This window comes from Lepidochelys kempii, chromosome 4, assembly GCF_965140285.1.
Source record: "Lepidochelys kempii isolate rLepKem1 chromosome 4, rLepKem1.hap1, whole genome shotgun sequence".
Classification (NCBI taxonomy): domain Eukaryota; kingdom Metazoa; phylum Chordata; order Testudines; family Cheloniidae; genus Lepidochelys; species Lepidochelys kempii.
The window spans coordinates 120,418,074-120,436,885 of NC_136383.1; the positions used below are offsets into that span (position 1 = coordinate 120,418,074).

The following is an 18,812-nucleotide window of genomic DNA, read 5'->3' on the forward strand; positions in this document are numbered from 1 at the left end:
GACTCTTCTTTCAAGAGTGTGAACATTTAAACCAAGTTTGATTCTTTTCATCACTTGAATCCTTATTTCCCCCAAAAGGCTATAGGTTAAAGAGCCTGAATTTGAAAATGTCCCAATTTGGTTTTCAGCTGAACCATTCAAACTCAGTGGGCCACAAGCTGTAGTCTTTACTTAGGCAAAACTGCCATTTGAGTTAGTCCTGAAGGGAAACAGTCTATTAAATCTACACCTAAACCTGAACCACTGAAGACCTGCATCTATGCCCAAGATTAGTCTAAGTGAACTGAGCAGTAATAATATAAAGCAGATAAAACAGCCTAAGTTACTGGTTTATCATTTCTGACATAGGGATCCCAAGGGAAGAGGGTCTGTTGACACCTTCCTGTAAAACAGCCAGCAAGGAAGTGGATATCTCGTGAATCAAAGCTATAGATTTGATTTGGATGCTTCAAGGTGCCTGCCGTATTAGATTAGATCTCCTTCCATTTCAAGGAGTTGTTTACTAGGGAAAGGTTTATGTGGCAGATGCCAAATCCTACTGCCTATGGAGGGAATGATGTGCATAATAAGACAGAGCAGAATTTCCTCCCTCAGACAAACGCACCTTGCAGCAGTACAGTTGGAGAGGGACTCTTCGATTCTTTAAATGTTGGCTGTTGGCAACAGGCAATTGGAAATCTGTTGATGAATGCACAGATGCCATCCTGTTTCTCATCCTACCCATCAGCAGTTATGGGATTTCATAAATCCCTAGGAGGGGGGAGTGTTTGTTTTAATCATTGCTCAAAACACAAATTTGGACTCAAACTATAAGTGCAAATAGAAAAATGAGAGATTAATATTAAACGGTCATCCATCCACAGAAATGTGTTCTTGTATCTCAGTGATCATCGCCTGCTTTTGTTTCTCATTTTAAAAAGTAAATCTAATGGGTTTAATTTGCCCTAAGATTGTAAATGTGAAGGATTTAAAGCATCTGTGGTGTGGGGATTGCTGTTCCTTTGAACAGCTGCACAGCAGGGTGCTGTCAACTGCACATGTGAGAATGAGTCCAGAACCCAAACTCAGCCCCTGAGACTAGCCCCTTTGAGGGGTACTGAGGGAGAGAGGAACAGAAACTCTCAGGGGTATATGCAAAGGGCCACTAGAGGGCAGAAAGCCCCAAGTACCTGTTTTCACTTAAGCCCTATGTAAAACCACAATTGAGAAGGTTTAGAGTACAAAGATTTATTTAGAAAAGAGTTTGGATTGTTCTTTAGAATTTTTTTTGGCAAACACTTAAATCCTTTCAGACTATCAAAGACTGTCAGTGGCTATTACCTGGCATCTTCTTTCTCACTTGTCCCCCACCTCACCAGTAAAACCTGGTTTCTTCCTGGGATGAGTCCAGCACAAGTCCCAGCTTCTCTAACTGCTAATAAACACCTGCTAATAAATCTCCCACTCCACCACCAACCCATCCCTCCCTCTCCCCATCTTTGATTGATTGGCTTCTAGACCTCAGAGACCTTTACAGTTGTGGTCATGCCTGAAACATAATGTCCCACCCTCTTCTTTATGGTTCCCCTCCTCCCCTCCAAGGTCAAAATGCAAATTCATCTCCCCTCCCCTTCATTATTTATCCCTCTTTACTCAAACACTGGTTCCCCCACCCCCACTTCACTCCACTCCAAGGTCAGTGAACTCACACCCTTACTCACATCCCCCACTTCTTCACTACTCTACTCCAGCACTCAGGCCCCTCTGCTCTCCACTCCAAGGTCAGTGCAGACCCTTCCCCTCCACTCCAGCTCAGTGCAAAAAATTCTTCTTCTTCCTCTTGAAGAGGATGTGTTTGAAAGACCTGCGGAAGTCCTGGTTGAAGATTGTGTAGATGACCGGGTTGAGGGAACTATTGCAGTACCCGATCCAGAAGAAGAACTTGAAGAGAGTCTCGGGGACCTCACATGCCTTCCGGCAGATGCCATAGAGGCTGTAGCTGAAGAAGAAGGGGAACCAGCACACCACAAAGACCCCCATGACCACAGCCAGCACAAACGTGAAGCGTTTCTCCCGGGCCTGGGTGACCTTCTTACGGCAGACGCTGCTGCGTTTCCTGCGGCGGTGAGAGGAGAAGAGATCCCTGGAGCGATTGCTGGAGCGCTTGGAGGAGTAGGAATATGAAAAGGACTGGCTCTTACTGCTTTTGCGGGGGTGCTCATCCCGGCTCCGCCTCCGCCTGCTCTCTGAGGTGCTGCTCTCCTCCAGCTCAATGTCCTCCAGCTCTGAGGCTTTGCGCCACTGGTGCACCGAGTAATGTCCATTCTCCCCTGGCTGCATCCTCAGTGACGTGCAACCCCGAGGGGCCCGGCTCAGCCCATTCTCAGACAGGGAAGAGCCCTCAGGCACCGTGCGCTTCTCAGAAAGGGTCCTGGTCCTCAGCTTGGCCACCCGGTAGATGCGGACATAAACCAGCACCATGATCAGGCAGGGGGCAAAGAAGGAGCCAATGCACGAAGAGAGGATGTACCAGGTTTCATCATTGAGTTTGCACAGGGGGAAGAGGTCCCCCTCGGGGTCTCGGTACACGGAGATCAAGGGGGGGAAGGAGATAACAGCTGAGATGAGCCAGACAGTGAGGATGATCCCCTTGATCCTCCGTGGGGTCCGTTTGAGGTTGTACTCCACCGCCTGGGTGACAGACCAATACCTGTCCAGGCTGATGGCGCACAGGTGCACTATGGAGGATGTGCAGAACAGCACATCCAGCGCCAGGTAAATGTTGCACCACGCTTTGCCGAAGTACCAGTAGTCCATGATCTCATTGGCCAAGGAGAAAGGCATGACCAAGGTGGCCACCAGGATGTCAGCGCTGGCCAAGGACACCAGGAAGAGGTTCTGCGGGGCTCGCAGCGCCTTGCTGGTCAGCACGGCGATCACCACCAGCACGTTGCCCACGATGGTGAAGACTATCAGGAAACCCACCACAGCTGCCAAACTGGCCACAGCCCCAGGGGAGTAGTGGGAGGGAGGCTGCTGCAGGGGCGAAGTGGAGGGGAAGGCAAGGGAGCCATTGGGGGTGCCAACACTGATGTTCATCAGCACCAGCAGATCCATGGTGGGAGTGGGAGGGTCCTATTCAGCCATGGGGGCCAACCTCCCAGCCCCGGAGACCAAGCCACTGGGGCTGCCTCTCCAAGTTGGTGCCTTCATCCCCACCAGGGGGGAGGAGGCTGCTTCCTTCTGTCACACAGCCAGCTGGAGAGCGGGGCTCCCCCTCCGCCCCCCAAACAAAATATCCTGCCCCCTCCCCCGGCTGCAGGCTTTCCTCCTCGCTAAGTACCCAGGCACATGGCCGAGCCCAGGAACGGCCGGCACCGGGCGGGCTCTGCCTTCCCCCTGCTCCTGTAATCCTGCCGGGGCGGGCAGCGGAGGTCAGGAGGCGCCCAGGTGTGCAGGTTACCCCCCCTCCGCGCCGCTCTCCCGGGTCAGGAGGGAGCCAGCACCGCGGAGTGGCGAGTGCCCCTTGCGCGGAGAGCTCCGAGGCGGCGGCGGCGGCGGCAATCCCATTCGGCGGCGCCTCCTCCGTTCGCCCCGCGCCGGAGCGAGCTCGGCGCGAAGCCGCAGCTGCCCGCTGGCTCCGCTGTAATCTCACACGCGGCTCCCCATCAGCTGCCTGCCCGGGCGATCTGAGCATGCTCCGTCCCAGCCCCGAAGCCGCCGCTGCCTGCAGCCCGCGCCCGCCCCTCGCTCGCTGGCTGTTACAGGCTGCAGCCCCCGAAGCCGGCTGGCGGCGCGCCCTCCTCTGCCGCCTCGTCGCGCCCAGGCGCCGCTCCGCCGCCCGGTGCTGCAGCCGGGGAAGGGGCCGACACGCGGCGGCTGCGATCCGGCGGCCGCTCCATCGCCTTAGCGCGGACCCGCCTTGGGTTGGTTTTTGTTTGGGTTCCCCCCACCCCCCCCAATACTTCCGCCTCACTCTGCAGCCAGCGTTGCCGCCCCTCGGCGCCCCGCCATGGAGGGGATGCAGTGGCCAGAGTCCGTCCTCCTGGCGCCGTTTCCACGCCAGCCCTCGCTGCTCTATTGTCTCTTCTGGTCACAGCACTAACTTTGCGGGTCCGATCGCGCCCCGCACGCTGCCTTGTGAAGCGGCAGGTCAATGCTGTGCCCGCTAGAGGCCGCTCTGACAGTGCCCGTCCCACCGCAGCTCGGGGTGGGCAGCCCAGCGGGAGATGAAGCGGACCACCGCGGCGTTTCATCTCCCGGCTGTGTGTTCTGTGAGTAACGGGAACGGCGCTGGCAGTTTGTAGGACCGTGCGGGGGGGTTGAATTTCTTGATTTTTTTTATTTATCGGGATTTCGTTTTAAGCCTTGTACATCTAGCATGCTGCTTCCCCCCCCCCCCCAAAAAAAAAAAAACAGAGTCTGGCTCTCCGTCTTCACTCTAGCTGGAATGGATTGGAAAGGTGGTTTATAACTGATCTTTAAAAATGCACTCTGTTTGCGTTTAGATCTGCAGATCAGCTTGAAACACACAGATCGGATTGTGAGGTGCACCTTTATAGAATTAAGGGTAATACTCTTCTAGAGCTTGGCTTTCCTATTTAAGGCAAAACTCCAGCTGATTTTGATGGGAGCTGGATTGGGCGCTTAAAAAGCCCATTCAGCTCATTAAGTTTAGGAAATAAGTCTTGTTCTCTGGAAGAACTCAGTGGCACAGGAGACTATTATTAATCTCTGGTATCTGGGGACCAGGTTCAGAACGTGATGTTCCCTTGTGGTCATTTCTTGTGACAAGCCAAAGGCTATAACAGGGCATGTTGAGCTGTTTTCTTCTCTCAGACCCCAGACCTTTGCACCTGTCCAGAAGATGTGAGCTAATAACATAAGCACAACTGCAACAAATATGTTACTTCCTCTTCTGAACATCCAGTCTTCTCTGAGTCTGTCTTTTTGATTACAAGTTCTTGGGGCAGTGTCTCTCTCTCTCTCAGTCTCTCTCTTTAGTGAAGCAGTGAATTTGCGAATGCTTTAATAATAACATAATTTTGCTCACACGGTTAGTCCCACAGATTTCAGGTGAGCTGGCCTTGGAATTCAGTGTCCACTCCCGTTAGTGTCAGTGAGGGCTCTGAATTCAGAGCAACATATGGCCTTTAAGATTGAGCTTTTGTTGACAGAGCTGAATGGAGATGTTTGTGTATTACCAGCAAGTACTATGCTTGCTCCTTGTAGCCTGTTTAATAATCCTTCATGCTCATGAGCACCAAAGGCACACTGGAATAATGTAAACAGTAAGGATACGTTTGATGCTAACAGGAGTGGCTTTTATTGTCTCTAGCTTAGTTACTTTATAAAGGATTGAGTCAACAATGATCAGACACGATATTGCTTGATTAAGTGCTAACAACATCCCCATTTTCCATATTACAACTTTAAAAAATGCAAAACAAATATATGCAATATAACAATCTCTGCCTTGTGAAAATTAGGGAAAAGCTGAATGTCTTTGAAACAAATGTTGTCACAATGATGGCTTTTTACATATTTAAGGCTTCTAGAGCATAGTAATGTAGGGCTGGCAGGGACCACATGGGGTCATCCAGTCTAACCCCACATGCTGAGGCAGGAAAAAGTAAATGTTAATTTAGGGAAATTTTCTTGATTTTTTTTTTCATTTCTTCTCATACTCAAAATTTAAATGCTATGATCAGATTTTTTGGTCTGACCCAGCTGACTTTGGCACAGGACCAGTGTTGTGATGAGGGCAAAGATGACTTGCCCACCTTTGTGTCTCCTGGATCAAGCTATGGAATGGTCCGTTCTCTAGTGTAAGTTAGAGTAGCCTTTAGACTACTCTAATTACACCCAGCTGTACACCGCTCCAAAGGGATGTTCTTCCAGCTGGGGATAGCCAACTGCAGAGGAAATGCCACTGGACCAGGGGCCAGGATCTTGCTCTGGGCCTTTTATAGTAATTTTTGTCTATGTGTAGGACATTAGGTTCTGATATTTCCTCTTCTGAAAAATACATTTCAAGATTGTGAAAAAACCTGGGTTGATGGCAGTGGTGCATGACATCCACCAAAGAAATGCAGTATCAGTAGTGCTGATTCCCCAGTGCCAAACCAATATGCCTCAGTTGTTACCTGGAAGGAGCCACTCTCGGACCAAGCAGGTATTTCAGTAACTCCATCCACCAGTCAGGCCTTGGCCGTGCTCTTCAAAGCCAAATCTCAAAGGTATCAATTAGTGTCAAATCCTCAGAGCCATATCAACCCACCCCAAATCTTCAAATCCTTCTCACCCCACTCAGAAAGGTAGTCTTGCTGACTTCAGGGGACTAATTATATAAATAAGGCAAGCAAGCTGGATCTGAACCATTTGGTGAATACATACATGCTAAATAAGTTCAATAAACAGTACAAACCTACTCGTGTACGGAGACCTTGCAAACGAGTGGTAAAGATACTACCATATGCTGTTGACTTTGTTTGCTATTTCCCTCACCCGCCCCCCCCCCCCCGCAATCTGTTTGGGCCCTGTTTGAAATCTTTGATAGACTTCAGTATATCTCTGTAGCTAAGAAAGGATGGTCTGGTGGTTAGGGAACTAGTCTAGCACTCAGGAGACCTGGGTTTAATTGCCTGTTCTAGCACCAACTTCTTGTGTGCCCTAGGACAAGTCACTTAGGAACCCAGGCACAAAGAGACTATCTGTAAAATGGAGGTAATAGTACTTCCTTGCCTTACAAGAGTATTATGAGGATAAATGCATTAAAGATTCTGAAGGACTCCGCTACTATGGTAATGGGGATATATAAGTACCTAAAACAGAGTGTATTGTTAGTTCATTTTTTTAACTCAAAGTATTATGAGAACGCTCGCTGCCCACTTAAAAAAAAACGTGGTGAAAAAATACAAAAACTGAAAGTTATCAAAATGAATGAAAAGTAAAATCATTGATTCATGATTAAAGTATAACTTCATCATATTTTGGGACCAACAAGCCAAGAAATGTTGAGAGGATTATAAAACAGCTTGAAGCAAATTTGTTTCTTTCATTTGATCTGAAGAGAATGAAAATACATCTAAGAGAACAAAACTAGACAAGAAAACAAACAAATACGACTTTATAGGGAAGTTAGCCCCTACTTCACCAAAGTGCTTAAGCACATGCTTAATTCTAATCGCATTGAGTAGTCTCGTTGACTTCAGTGAACTACTCGTGCTTAATTTTAAGCATGTGCTTAAGCGCCTTGCTGAATTAGAGCCATACATATTTATGGTTCAGTCCTGGAAGGTACTGAACACTCGTGCAGAGTGTGTAACTTACCAACTTGCTTACCACAGTGCAACACTCGGGTTTCAGATGGAGTGGAAGGTGTTCAGCACTAAAGCTGGTTGGGACTTTTCCAGTGAACTGCTTTTTTGTCAGAAAATGCTGATTCATGTAACCAAAATTGTTTGCAGGTATGAGCTGGCTTTGACAATTGTTTTGCCTTTTGAAACAAGTTTTGAACCATCAAATCATTTTGTTTGGGCATTTTCAAAATGGAAAATTCTGGTTTTTCCAGTTGAAAATGACTTTTTGTTTCCAAATTAAAGCTAATTATAGTAAATAATTAAAATGTTCAAAATTGAAATAAAACACTTTGAAATTATCAAAGTATTTCGACTGACCTGAGCCAATCTTTTTTCCAGATTTTTGTTTCACGAATATTTTCACGATTTTGACTCTCTTTGTCCCATTCAGGATGGGAAATTTTTTTTTGACATCTTGAAAATGTTCACAGGATGGAAAACCAGATTACCCCTGTGCTCTCCCTAGCCCCTCACAGGAGCAATCAGCATCTAGTAGGAAGGAACCTTTAAGGTCTGATTTTCAAAACAGGCATGCTCCCTAAATAGGAGGTCAGCAAAAGCGCTGGGTGCCCAGCACCTCTGAAAAATTCAGACCCTTAGGGATTATATCAAGGGGTCCCATTGGCACTGCTGCAAGTAAGATTCGAGGTTCCCATTTTAATTGCCTGTTCTCATGGATCCAGGGTTTTGATCTAAGGCTCTGGATACTCTAGAGAACTTATAGCAGGGCAGCTGCAAGCTTTCTAGTGTAGCCACACTAAACTGACAGGAGAGAGTTCTCCCATCAGCTTAGTTATTCTATCCTCTACAAGTGGCAGTGTCAAGGTTCCTTCCCCACCCTGAACTCTAGGGTACAGATGTGGGGACCTGCATGAAAACCTCCTAAGCTTACTTTTACCAGCCTAGGTTAAAACTTCCCCAAGGTACAAACTATTTTACCCTTTGCCCTTGGACTTCCACTGCCACCACCAAACTTTATCTGGGTTCCTAAGAAAACGTTGTTTGGAAACGTCTTTCCCCCCAAAATCCTCCCAACCCTTGTGCCCCACTTCCTGGGGAAGGTTTGGTAAAAATCCTCACCAATTTGCATAGGTGACCACAGACCCAAACCCTTGGATCTTAGAACAATGAAAAAGCATTCAGTTTTCTTACAAGAAGACTTTTAATAGAAGTAAAAAAGAATCACCTCTGTAAAATCAGGACGGTAAATACCTAACAGGGTAATTAGATTCAAAACATAGAGAATCCGTCTAGGGAAAACCTTAAGTTACAAAAAAGACACACAGACAGGAATATTCATTCTACTGAGCACAGCTATTTTCTCAACCATTTAAAGAAATCATAATCTAATGCATATCTAGCTAGATTACTTACTAAATTCTAAGACTCCATTCCTGTTCTGTCCCCGGCAAAAGCATCACACAGACAGACACAGACCCTTTGTTTTTCTCCCTCCTCCCAGCTTTTGAAAGTATCTTGTCTCCTCATTGGTCATATTGGTCAGGTGCCAGCAAGGTTACCTTTAGTTTCTTAACTCTTTACCGGTGAAAGGATTTTTCCTCTGGCCAGGAGGGATTTTTAAAGGTGATTACCCTTCCCTTTATATTTGACACGCCCCCCAAATCTCAGCTAGGGTGAAACGCTGGCTGGGATTTTTTCCTGGAGCTTTAGGGAAAAAGAGAGTTAATAAGACACATGCACCTCTAAATATACTACCAAGTACATAAAGCCTAACAATATTTTCCACATTTCAAGGACGATTTTAACCATTTGATTCTGGGAAACTTTCACGGGAGAGTGCATCAGCCACTTTGTTAGAAGCTCCTGAGATGTGTTGGATGTCGAAATAAAAATCTTGGAGAGCTAAACTCCACCGCATAAGTTCTTTGTTATTTCCCGTGGCAGTTTGAAGCCACCGTAGTGCAGCATGGTCGGTTTGCAGGTGGAAACGCCGTCCCCAAACATAATGGGCGTAGCTTTTCTAGGGCGTAGACAATGGCATAACATTCTTTTTCACTGACTGACCAGTTGCTTTCCCTCTCAGACAGCTTCTTGCTGAGAAATGCTACAGGGTGTAATTCTTGATCCGGTCCTTTCTGCATTAAAACTGCTCCCACACCACGCTCGGATGCATCTGTGGTTACTAGGAACGGTTTGTCAAAGTCTGGGGCCCTTAGTACAGGGTCAGACCTGAGTGTCGCTTTAAGCTGGTTAAAGGCCTTCTGACATTCTTTGGTCCACTGAATGGCATTTGGCTGTTTCTTTTTGGTTAGGTCTGTCAGTGGGGCGGCGATTTGGCTGTATTGCGGTACAAATCGTCTGTAATAACCGGCCAAGCCTAAGAAGGATTGAACCTGTTTCTTTGATTTTGGGACAGGCCACTTTTGGATAGCGGCCACTTTGGCCTGTAGGGGGTTGATAGTTCCTTGACCTACCTGGTGTCCAAGGTAAGTCACTCTGTTTAGGCCTATTTGACACTTCTTAGCCTTAACAGTTAGTCCTGCCTCCCTTATGCGCTCAAAGACTTTGTAGATGTTCCAGGTGTTCTGCCCAGGAATCCGAAAATATGGCCACATCGTCAAGGTAGGCGACTGCATATTCTCCTAATCCCGCTAGGAGACCATCTACAAGTCTTTGGAAGGTGACTGGTGCATTTCGCAGCCCGAAAGGGAGTACATTAAATTCATACAGCCCGAGATGTGTGGTGAAGGCTGACCTTTCCTTGGCAGATTCATCTAGCGGTACCTGCCAGTACCCCTTGGTTAAGTCCAAGGTAGAGATGAACTGGGCCCGTCCCAGTTTCTCTAATAGTTGATCTGTGTGTGGCATTGGATAGTTGTCTGGGCGAGTTACAGCATTTACAGCGAGTTACAGCATTATAGCTTACGGGAGTCCACCCAAAAACGTATCTCCCCATCTGGTTTGGGAACTAGAACCACTGGAGATGCCCATGCACTTCCAGAGGGGCGGTTTATACCCATCTGTAACATATCCTGGATCTCCCGTTCTATAGTAGTTTTATCTTGATGAGACACCCTGTAAGGTCGGACTTTAATTGGGTGAGCATTACCTGTGTCAATGGAGTGGTATGCCCGTTCAGTCAGTCCTGGGGTGGCTGAGAATGTCGGCACGTAGCTAGTGCACAGCTCCTTGATCTCCTGTCACTGCATACGCCCAAGGGTCATGGAGAGGTTCACGTCTTCCACGCCACCAGCACTTTTCCCTTTGTAGTAGACACCTTCAGGCCACTCAGTGTCATCTCCTCCCTGGGCTATAAACTGACAAACATTTAATTCTCTGGAATAAAAGGGCTTTAGAGAATTAATATGGTACACCTTAGGCTTTCAGTTGGAGGTGGGGAAAGCTATGAGATAATTAACAGCTCCCAGGTGCTCCTGGACCGTGAATGGCCCTTCCCATTTTATGGGCCTGGAGCGCCTTTAAGACCATGACCTGATCCCCTACTTTGAAGGAACGCTTTCTGGCATGTTTATCGTACCAGGCTTTTTGCTCTTTTTGAGCATCCTGTAAGGTTTTTTAGCAAGTGCTAAAGAGGTTTGGAGGGTGTTTTGTAGGTTGGTTACAAAGTACAGAATGTTAGTTCCTGGAGAAGGTGTAAATCCCTCCCATTGCTGCTTCACCAACAGTAATGGCTCTTTAACCTCGCGGCCATATACAAGTTCAAATGGTGACAACCCTAAACTGGGATGTGGTACAGCTCTGTAGGCAAAGAGCAACTGCTGCAACACTAGGTCCCAATCATTGGAGTGCTCATTTACGAATTTACATATCATGGCCCCCAAACTTCCATTAAACTTCTCCACCATGCCATTTGTTTGGTGGTGGTAAGGAATGGCAACCAAGTGATTTACCCCATGAGCTTCCCAAAGGTTTTCCATAGTTCGTGCCAGGAAATTTACTTCCTGCATCTGTGAGGATGTCAGAGGGCCAACCTACCCTGGCAAAAATGTCTGCTAGTGCCTGGCACACACTTTTAGCCCTGGTGTTGCTTAGAGCTACTGCTTCCGGCCATCGGGTGGCAAAATCCATGAAAGTCAGTATGTACTGCTTTCCTCTGGGTGTCTTTTTTGGAAAAGGACCCAGAATATCCACAGCTACTCACTGAAATGGAACTTCAATGATGGGGAGTGGCTGGAGAGGGGCTTTGACCTGGTCTTGGGGTTTTCCCACTCTTTGGCATACTTCACAAGACTGGACATAGGTAGAAACGTCCTTGCCCATTCCCTCCCAGTGGAGTGACCCCCCCAACCGGTCTTTGGTCCTGTTCACCAACAAACCTGGATCGATTAGAAGAGCTGAGAGGTGGTAGGTTGCTCCGTGCCGCCGTCCAAGCTCTCTGGAGGCTTTCATCTGCTTCCTGTTCGGTCTGGAACTGTTCCCTTCATGCTGGAGACATCAGTTCCTCATTGGATTGTGGACCTATGCTTGGTCCCTCTGGAAGCGATATAGGAGATGGGGCTGTTTCTGTTGACTGTGAACCGCTCTCCGCTGGGGCACTATGTTGGGATTCAGGCTCCGGCTGAGCCTCTTGTGTAGGGTAATGGGCTGCTGCTGGTTCAGGTTCGGTGGGACCCTCTGATGTTGAGGTTGCAAGTACTGGATTCCGTGCTGGCAATGGGTCTGCTGCTGGTTGTTTCGCTGGTTCCAGGTCTGGGACTGGATCCGCTACTGCTGTTGCAGACGTTGGCCTGGGGTCCGGGTCCATCACCTCTGACCGGGTCCTGATAGAAGTTTCCGGAACAGAGCTAGGCGTCACGGCTTGTTTAGCCTGGCTGCGGGTGACCATTCCCACCCTCTTGGCCCGCTTCACATGATTGGCCAAGTCTTCTCCCAACAGCGTGGGGATCAGATAATCATCATAGACTGCAAAAGTCCACGTTCCTGACCAGCCCTGGTACTGGACAGGCAACTTGGCTGTAGGCAAATTGAAAGAGTTGGACTTGAAGGGTTGAATTGTTACTTCGATCTCTGAATTGATTAAATTGGGGTTGATTAAATTAAATAAGGAAGCATGGATACCTGACACTTGTGCTCCGGTGTCCCTCCACGCGGTGACCTTCTTCCCGCCCACACTGAGTTTCCCTCCGCTCCAAGGGTATCTGGGAGGTATCTAGGCCTGCGGACCTCTGGTGTGATTCTGGTGCAATGAACTGTAATCTGTTGGGGTTCTTGGGGCAGTTGGCCTTCACATGCCCCAGCTCGTTACATTTAAAACATCGTCCAGCTGATGGGTCACTGGGGCGATGTGGGTTGCTGGAGAAGAGTGTGGTGGGACGATAAGGTGTGGGGGGGTTCTTTGGGGGGTAGATGGGGCCTTGGGCAGCCCACAGTAATAGGGTGTGGTCGGGGGTTGTCCCTTCTGGTCTCCGCTCCAACTGTGACCAGTTTTCTTTTTCTCTGCTACCTCCACCCATTTGGCTCCAATCTCCCCCGCCTCGATTAGTTTTGGGCTTTACATCTAGGATGTATCTTTCTATTTCCTCAGGAACACCCTCTAAGAACTGTTCCATTTGCATGAGGAAGGGCAACTCTTCTGGAGATTTAATACTTGCTCCTGATATCCAGGCATCCCAATGTGTCACAATGTGGTAGGCATGTCGGGTAAATGACACGTCTGGTTTCCACCTTAGGGCTCTGAACCTCTGACGAGACTGCTCGGGTGTTAGCCCCATTCTGACTCTCGCCTTGGTTTTAAACAGTTCATACTTGTTCATGTGGTCCTTAGGCGTTTCAGCCGCCACCTCAGCTAAGGGTCCACTGAGCTGTTGCCTCAGCTCTACCATGTATTGGTCTGTAGAGATGCCATACCCAAGGCAGGCCCTTTCGAAATTTTCTAAGAAGGCCTCCGTATCATCGCCTGCCTTGTAGGTGGGGAACTTTCTGGGATGGGAAGTGGTACCTGGAGAAGGATTGCTAGGGTTTGTTGGTATATTCTGCTGAGCCTTTACCTTCTCCATCTCCAAGTTATGCTTCCTCTCTTTCCTTCCCCTCCTCCACATGCTTCCTCTCTTTTTCCTTCTCCTCCGGTTCTTTGGCCCTTGCCTCCATTTCTTTGTCCCTTGCTTCCATAGCTCTCCTGTGAGCAGCCGCTTGGTGGTGTTCTGCCTCTTTCGCTGCCTCCCTTTCTTTGTCCTTTGCCTCCATTGCTCTCCTGTGAGCAGCTTCTAGGGCTTTTTCGGCTTCTTTCATTGCCTCCAGTTTGGCTAACTCCAATTTGGATAGTGCCTTGGTGTCTGTCATCTTTACCTCTCTGTTTTTAACTAACTTTACACCCAAGGGTTAGAAATAAAAACAAACAAAACTTGGCTTGTAAAATTTTGCTGTGCTGGAGTAGGATACCTATATTTTCTGATAGTGATTATCAGCCTACAGAAAAATCCAAAAAAAAAAAAAAAAATTAAAAAAAAAACCCACACAAACCAAAACCCTAACACCTTTTTCTCCAGGCAAATAGGCAGAAAAACCCCTCTAGTTACTTTTAGGGGGGAAAAAACTTCAGGTTTGTGAAGACTTGTGAATTTCCCTGCAGGAGGTTAACTACTCTGCCTCCAGGCAAAGAAAACCTGCAGTTCACAAAAGGTAATTCCCTTTTGTCTCTGCTCTGGCCCCAAAGCAAAGAAAAAAAAAATCCTTTTTAAAATCTGTGTTTCTGGTTCAAAAAAATCTCAAATTGATCTCAAAATGATTTCAGGTTAATTCCACCGCTCTGCCACCATGTCAAGGTTCCTTCTCCACTCTGAACTCTAGGATACAGCTGTGGGGACCTGCATTAAAACCTCCTAAGCTTACTTTTACCAGCTTAGGTTAAAACTTCCCCAAGGTACAAACTATTTTACTCTTTGCCCCTGGACTTCCACTGCCGTGACCAAACTTTATCTGGATTCCTGAGAAATCGTTGTTTGGAAACGTCTTTCCCCCCAAAATCCTCCCAACCCTTGCAACCCACTTCCTGGGGAAGGTTTGGTAAAAATCCTCACCAATTTGCATAGGTGACCACAGACCCAAACCCTTGGATCTTAGAACAATGAAAAAGCATTCAGTTTTCTTACAAGAAGACTTTTAATAGAAGTAAAAAAGAATCACCTCTGTAAAATCAGGACGGTAAATACCTAACAGGGTAATTAGATTCAAAACATAGAGAATCCCTCTAGGGAAAACCTTAAGTTACAAAAAAAGACACACAGACAGGAATATTCATTCTACTGAGCACAGCTATTTTCTCAGCCATTTAAAGAAATCATAATCTACCGCATATCTAGCTAGATTACTTACTAAATTCTAAGACTCGATTCCTGTTCTGTCCCCGGCAAAAGCATCACACAGACCGACACAGACCTTTTGTTTTTCTCCCTCCTCCCAGCTTTTGAAAGTGTCTTGTCTCCTCATTGGCCATTTTGGTCAGGTGCCAGTGAGGTTACCTTTAGCTTCTTAACCCTTTACAGGTGAAGGGATTTTTCCTCTGGCCAGGAGGGATTTTAAAGGTGATTACCTTTCCCTTTATATTTATGACAGGCAGTAACAATGTCAGCGAGAGAAGCTCTTCTGCCAACATAGCACTGTCCACACTGACGCTTAAGCGTGCATAAGTTACATTGCTCAGGAGGACATGGCTAATTCACACCCCTGAGCAACATAATTTATGTCGATTTAAGCTATAGTGTAGTCATAGCCTAACCCCGTCTCTGCTGAATCTATAAACTTTCAGGTAAGAGACTTAAACACAACATGCACCTTACAGTGCTATTCCCAGGAGAACCATTCCCAATGTGAGTTGTCTCTTAGATCATATACAGCAGCAATATCATTAGAGTAAAGTGTGACTGCAAGTCTTACTCTAAGACTGCAAGTCTTACTCTATAAAATGGGGGCAAGTCTTACTCTAAGACTGCAAGTCTTACTCTATAAAATGGGGGCAAAACATTGTCTGCTTCAATTTCTATACATGGGCCCAGATCGGCACACTTTTCTCCATGGCCTTTACTCATAGGAGGAGTCCTATGGAAATCAACAAGGTTAGTGTGAATAAGGACTTCTCTCATGAGTAAGGATTGAAGAATCAGGCCCTATTTTTGCTCTTTGATAAATTATTTTTACTCTTTGATAAATGGCCTGTCATTCAAACTTCAGCATGATATTTATTATTATTACAGTAATACCTAAAGGCCCCTTTCAGGGGGTCAGGATCCCATTGCTCTATGCAGTGTATAAATACATAAATGCTGCTCTGAAGTGCCTGCAATTTAGCTAGAGTAGACGGACAAAGGATGAAAGATAGAAAGCATTTTTTCCATGTTACAGATGTGGAACCAAGACACAGATTAAATGACTTGCCCAAAGTCACACAAGATTTCTGTAGCAGAACCAAGAACTGACCCCAAAACTCCTCGCTCCCAGTATAATGCCTTAACAACAAGACCATGTTACCTCCTGTTGCTATAGGGACACTGTGAGATTAAAAAAACATGGACTTTTATATAACAAATTCTCCGGCATAGGTTATAAACAGCACCTTCAATTATTAAAACTGAAAGAATTTTAAAGCTCCAATTTGTTTGGTTATTTATGTTGTACAAATACTTTTTTCTCATGGCTGGGACAACATACCTCAGATGAAACCATGTCATTTTTATTTATAGTCAGTCTCATCAATTTGACTTTCAGGTCCCCATGCACTAGCCCGGTGGTGTAATATGTGGGTTTTAGAGACAAGGTGGGTGACGTAATATCTGTTATTGGACCAGCTTCTGATGGTGAGAGAGACAAGCTTTCGAGCTTACGCAGACCTCTTCTTCAGGTCTGGGAAACTAACTCAGAGCATCACAGCTAAATACAAGGTGGAACGGATTGTTTAGCATACCTAGTTAACACATATCTCAAGGGACCATTCAAGATGAAGTGGTCCATTAACACCCCTCCAGTCATAAGGAGGAAAAGAAGGGGAGACAGCATTTGGTGGGGATGTTATTTGTGGGTTACAGATTGTTCTCTTCTTTCGTATGGCTGGTGCAGAGCAGCAACTATAATGTCACCTGAAGCTGACGGAGCCAAATTGCCACATCAGGAGTAGCAGAATTTATTGCAGTGATGCCTCCTTCATGTTTATACATTGGGCAGTAGGTAGTGATATGTTCGAATGTCTGTCATGGGGAACCACACTCACATGCTGGGGGAGTCCTTGATTTTCCATTTGTGCATTAGATGTCTGCATCTACCATGGTTGGTTTGGATTTGGACGGGTTGTTGTAGTAAGCCATAAATCCAGTGTCTCTATTCAGTCCATGATTTGTAAGGTCTGGCAAAGTTATGAATTTAAGCTCCCAGGCTCACCTTTTGAAAGTGTTTTGCAGGTTTCTTTGAGGACGAGGACTGACAGATCAGATATAGAGTGATCGCTTTGTGAAAAGTGTTCACCACAAGTGATAGGGTGTTTTGGTCTTTTATCATTTACCTGAGTGAGTTAATTCACGAATGCAGTGGTTGTCTGCTTTCACCCACATAGTTGCTATTGGGGCATTTAGTGCACTGGATGGGGTATATTACATGTTGTGATAGGCATGTTTAGGACCCATGCATGACAGGTGTTGATCATTGTAGCAGTAGAGATATATCTGCAGGTTTTGCAGGTGTTCTGGCAGTGTCTGGTGCCACTTTGAGTTGCTGTGTCCTGGCCTGTGGGGAGATTGCTTCTGATAATGAGGTTGGGGAGGGGTTGTTTGAAGGCCAGAAGAAGGGGTTCAGGAAAAATTTCTTTCAGGATGCGGTCCCCATTTAGTATGGGTTGTAATTGTTTGTTGATATCCCACATGGGTTCCAGTGTGGGGTGGTAGGTGACAACTAGGGATGTGCAGTCAGAGCGGGTTTTATTTCTGTATTGAAGAACGTTCTCTCGAGATTTGGGTGGCCCATTCTGTGATGCAATCTACTTATCTGGTGGAGTGTCCATGTTTGGTGAAGGCAGCTTTTATAGTACCTGGTGCACCTTGTCTATTCAACATCCTGGTACCAGCACAGCCACAACACCACAATATCTGGGTTGTTAGTACTGCATAAAAATGTTTAATTTTTTTTTTAAATGCTTCAACTGGATATGGGTTTTTTTTAGGTGTTTGTTCATCTTAAATTAGGTAAATATATAATTTCACAAAACCTACCTTTGAGTTCACCTTTGCCCTGATGGTGTTTCTTTAACATTGTCATTTTATAGAAGTGGATGTTGATTTTTTTTTATGATACTTTGTTGGCATAAGAATGTTTAAGTGATTGGATTGCATGTATGCGATTGACAATAGATGACTGCAAATGGTAACTTAGAGTTCATCTCTGTCACTGTCTAATACAGTGGCAGCTGGAAGCAGTTGAGGTACACCAAGTAGTAGCATCTTGGTTTAAGTGGAAGGGAACTGACATATGGTGCTTTCAGGGGAGGGTCATTGACTCTAGAACTCATTTCCTCCATCCTCCAGAAATTACGGGGCCAAATTCTATGTTGTGTTTATGCAGGAGGCCAGAGTAGATTATCATAATGGTCCCTTCTGGCCTTAATATCTGTGAAATAAAAATCTCTGAAATCTGTTATCCAACCCTGATATGAATCCTTTAATGATCTACTCCTATACAGTGAGTGAGAGTCACCAACAGGCCAACTCTTGGCAACCTCCAACACTGGGCTTCACAAGAAAGCTGTGATTTGAAATCCCAGGATTTGGGACTTGAAATAATCCCCTATCTAATGCTAGTGGGCAAAATGATCCACCTTGCTCAGATATTAGCCTAAAATTCACCTAGTAATTTGACTCTCCTGTAGGGATTTATTTATCCTTTGCTTAAAATAAGTTGAAACAGAAGGTTTGGTTCAACAAGAACCAAAACAAACAAATATCTGAGACGGTGCGATTATTTGGCAGTCTTGATACAGAAAAAATAAATTTCAGTTGTAATTATATAAAAACAATGATGAATAAATGTACAATATATCTGTATTGTTATTTTAGTAGTTACTTCTGCAGTACCAAAGGTGAGAAACATAGCACTGAAAGAGGGAAATCAGTACAAACACAATAGTCCATGTTCTTATTTTGTTACACCAGTCTGATCCCAGTGTAATTTCATTGAAGCCAGTGGAGTGACTCCGGACCTTCATTAATATAAGGTGAGATCCCAATGTGGCCCACTATATGTAATTAGCAGTATACCACCCCAGCCTATGAATGCACAAGTGGGAAAGCTCTCTAGAGTACAGGTGCCAAAAATGGTTCAGCTTCAGAGAGCTCTGTTGACTTCACTGGGGGGATAATGAGAGCTAATCCTAAACATCTAGGGGGGATTTGGAAAGCACAAATAGCAGTGAGGCATCCAACTCCAATTAGAAGTTACTTGGAGTTAGGGCCCAGATTCTCAGATTTATTAAGGTGCCTACCTCCCAGATCTGGACTTAGGTGCCTGTTCGTTTAT

The 18,812-nt window shown here is 46.1% G+C and overlaps 1 protein-coding gene across 1 annotated transcript; it reads right to left on the minus strand.

Annotated features, from left to right (window-relative positions):
- Positions 1 to 1,662: 1,662 nt before the first annotated feature.
- ADRA2C (adrenoceptor alpha 2C) lies at positions 1,663 to 3,897 on the minus strand. The gene has a single exon (XM_073340140.2). The coding sequence runs from the start codon at positions 3,094 to 3,096 to the stop codon at positions 1,792 to 1,794; it is 1,305 nt and encodes a 434-aa protein (XP_073196241.1). The 5' UTR covers positions 3,097 to 3,897; the 3' UTR covers positions 1,663 to 1,791.
- Positions 3,898 to 18,812: the final 14,915 nt, after the last annotated feature.

Bases quoted from the DNA above. Each gene is read 5' to 3' on its own strand.
- ADRA2C (XM_073340140.2), bottom strand. From the start codon at position 3,096: ATGGATCTGCTGGTGCTGATGAACATCAGTGTTGGCACCCCCAATGGC.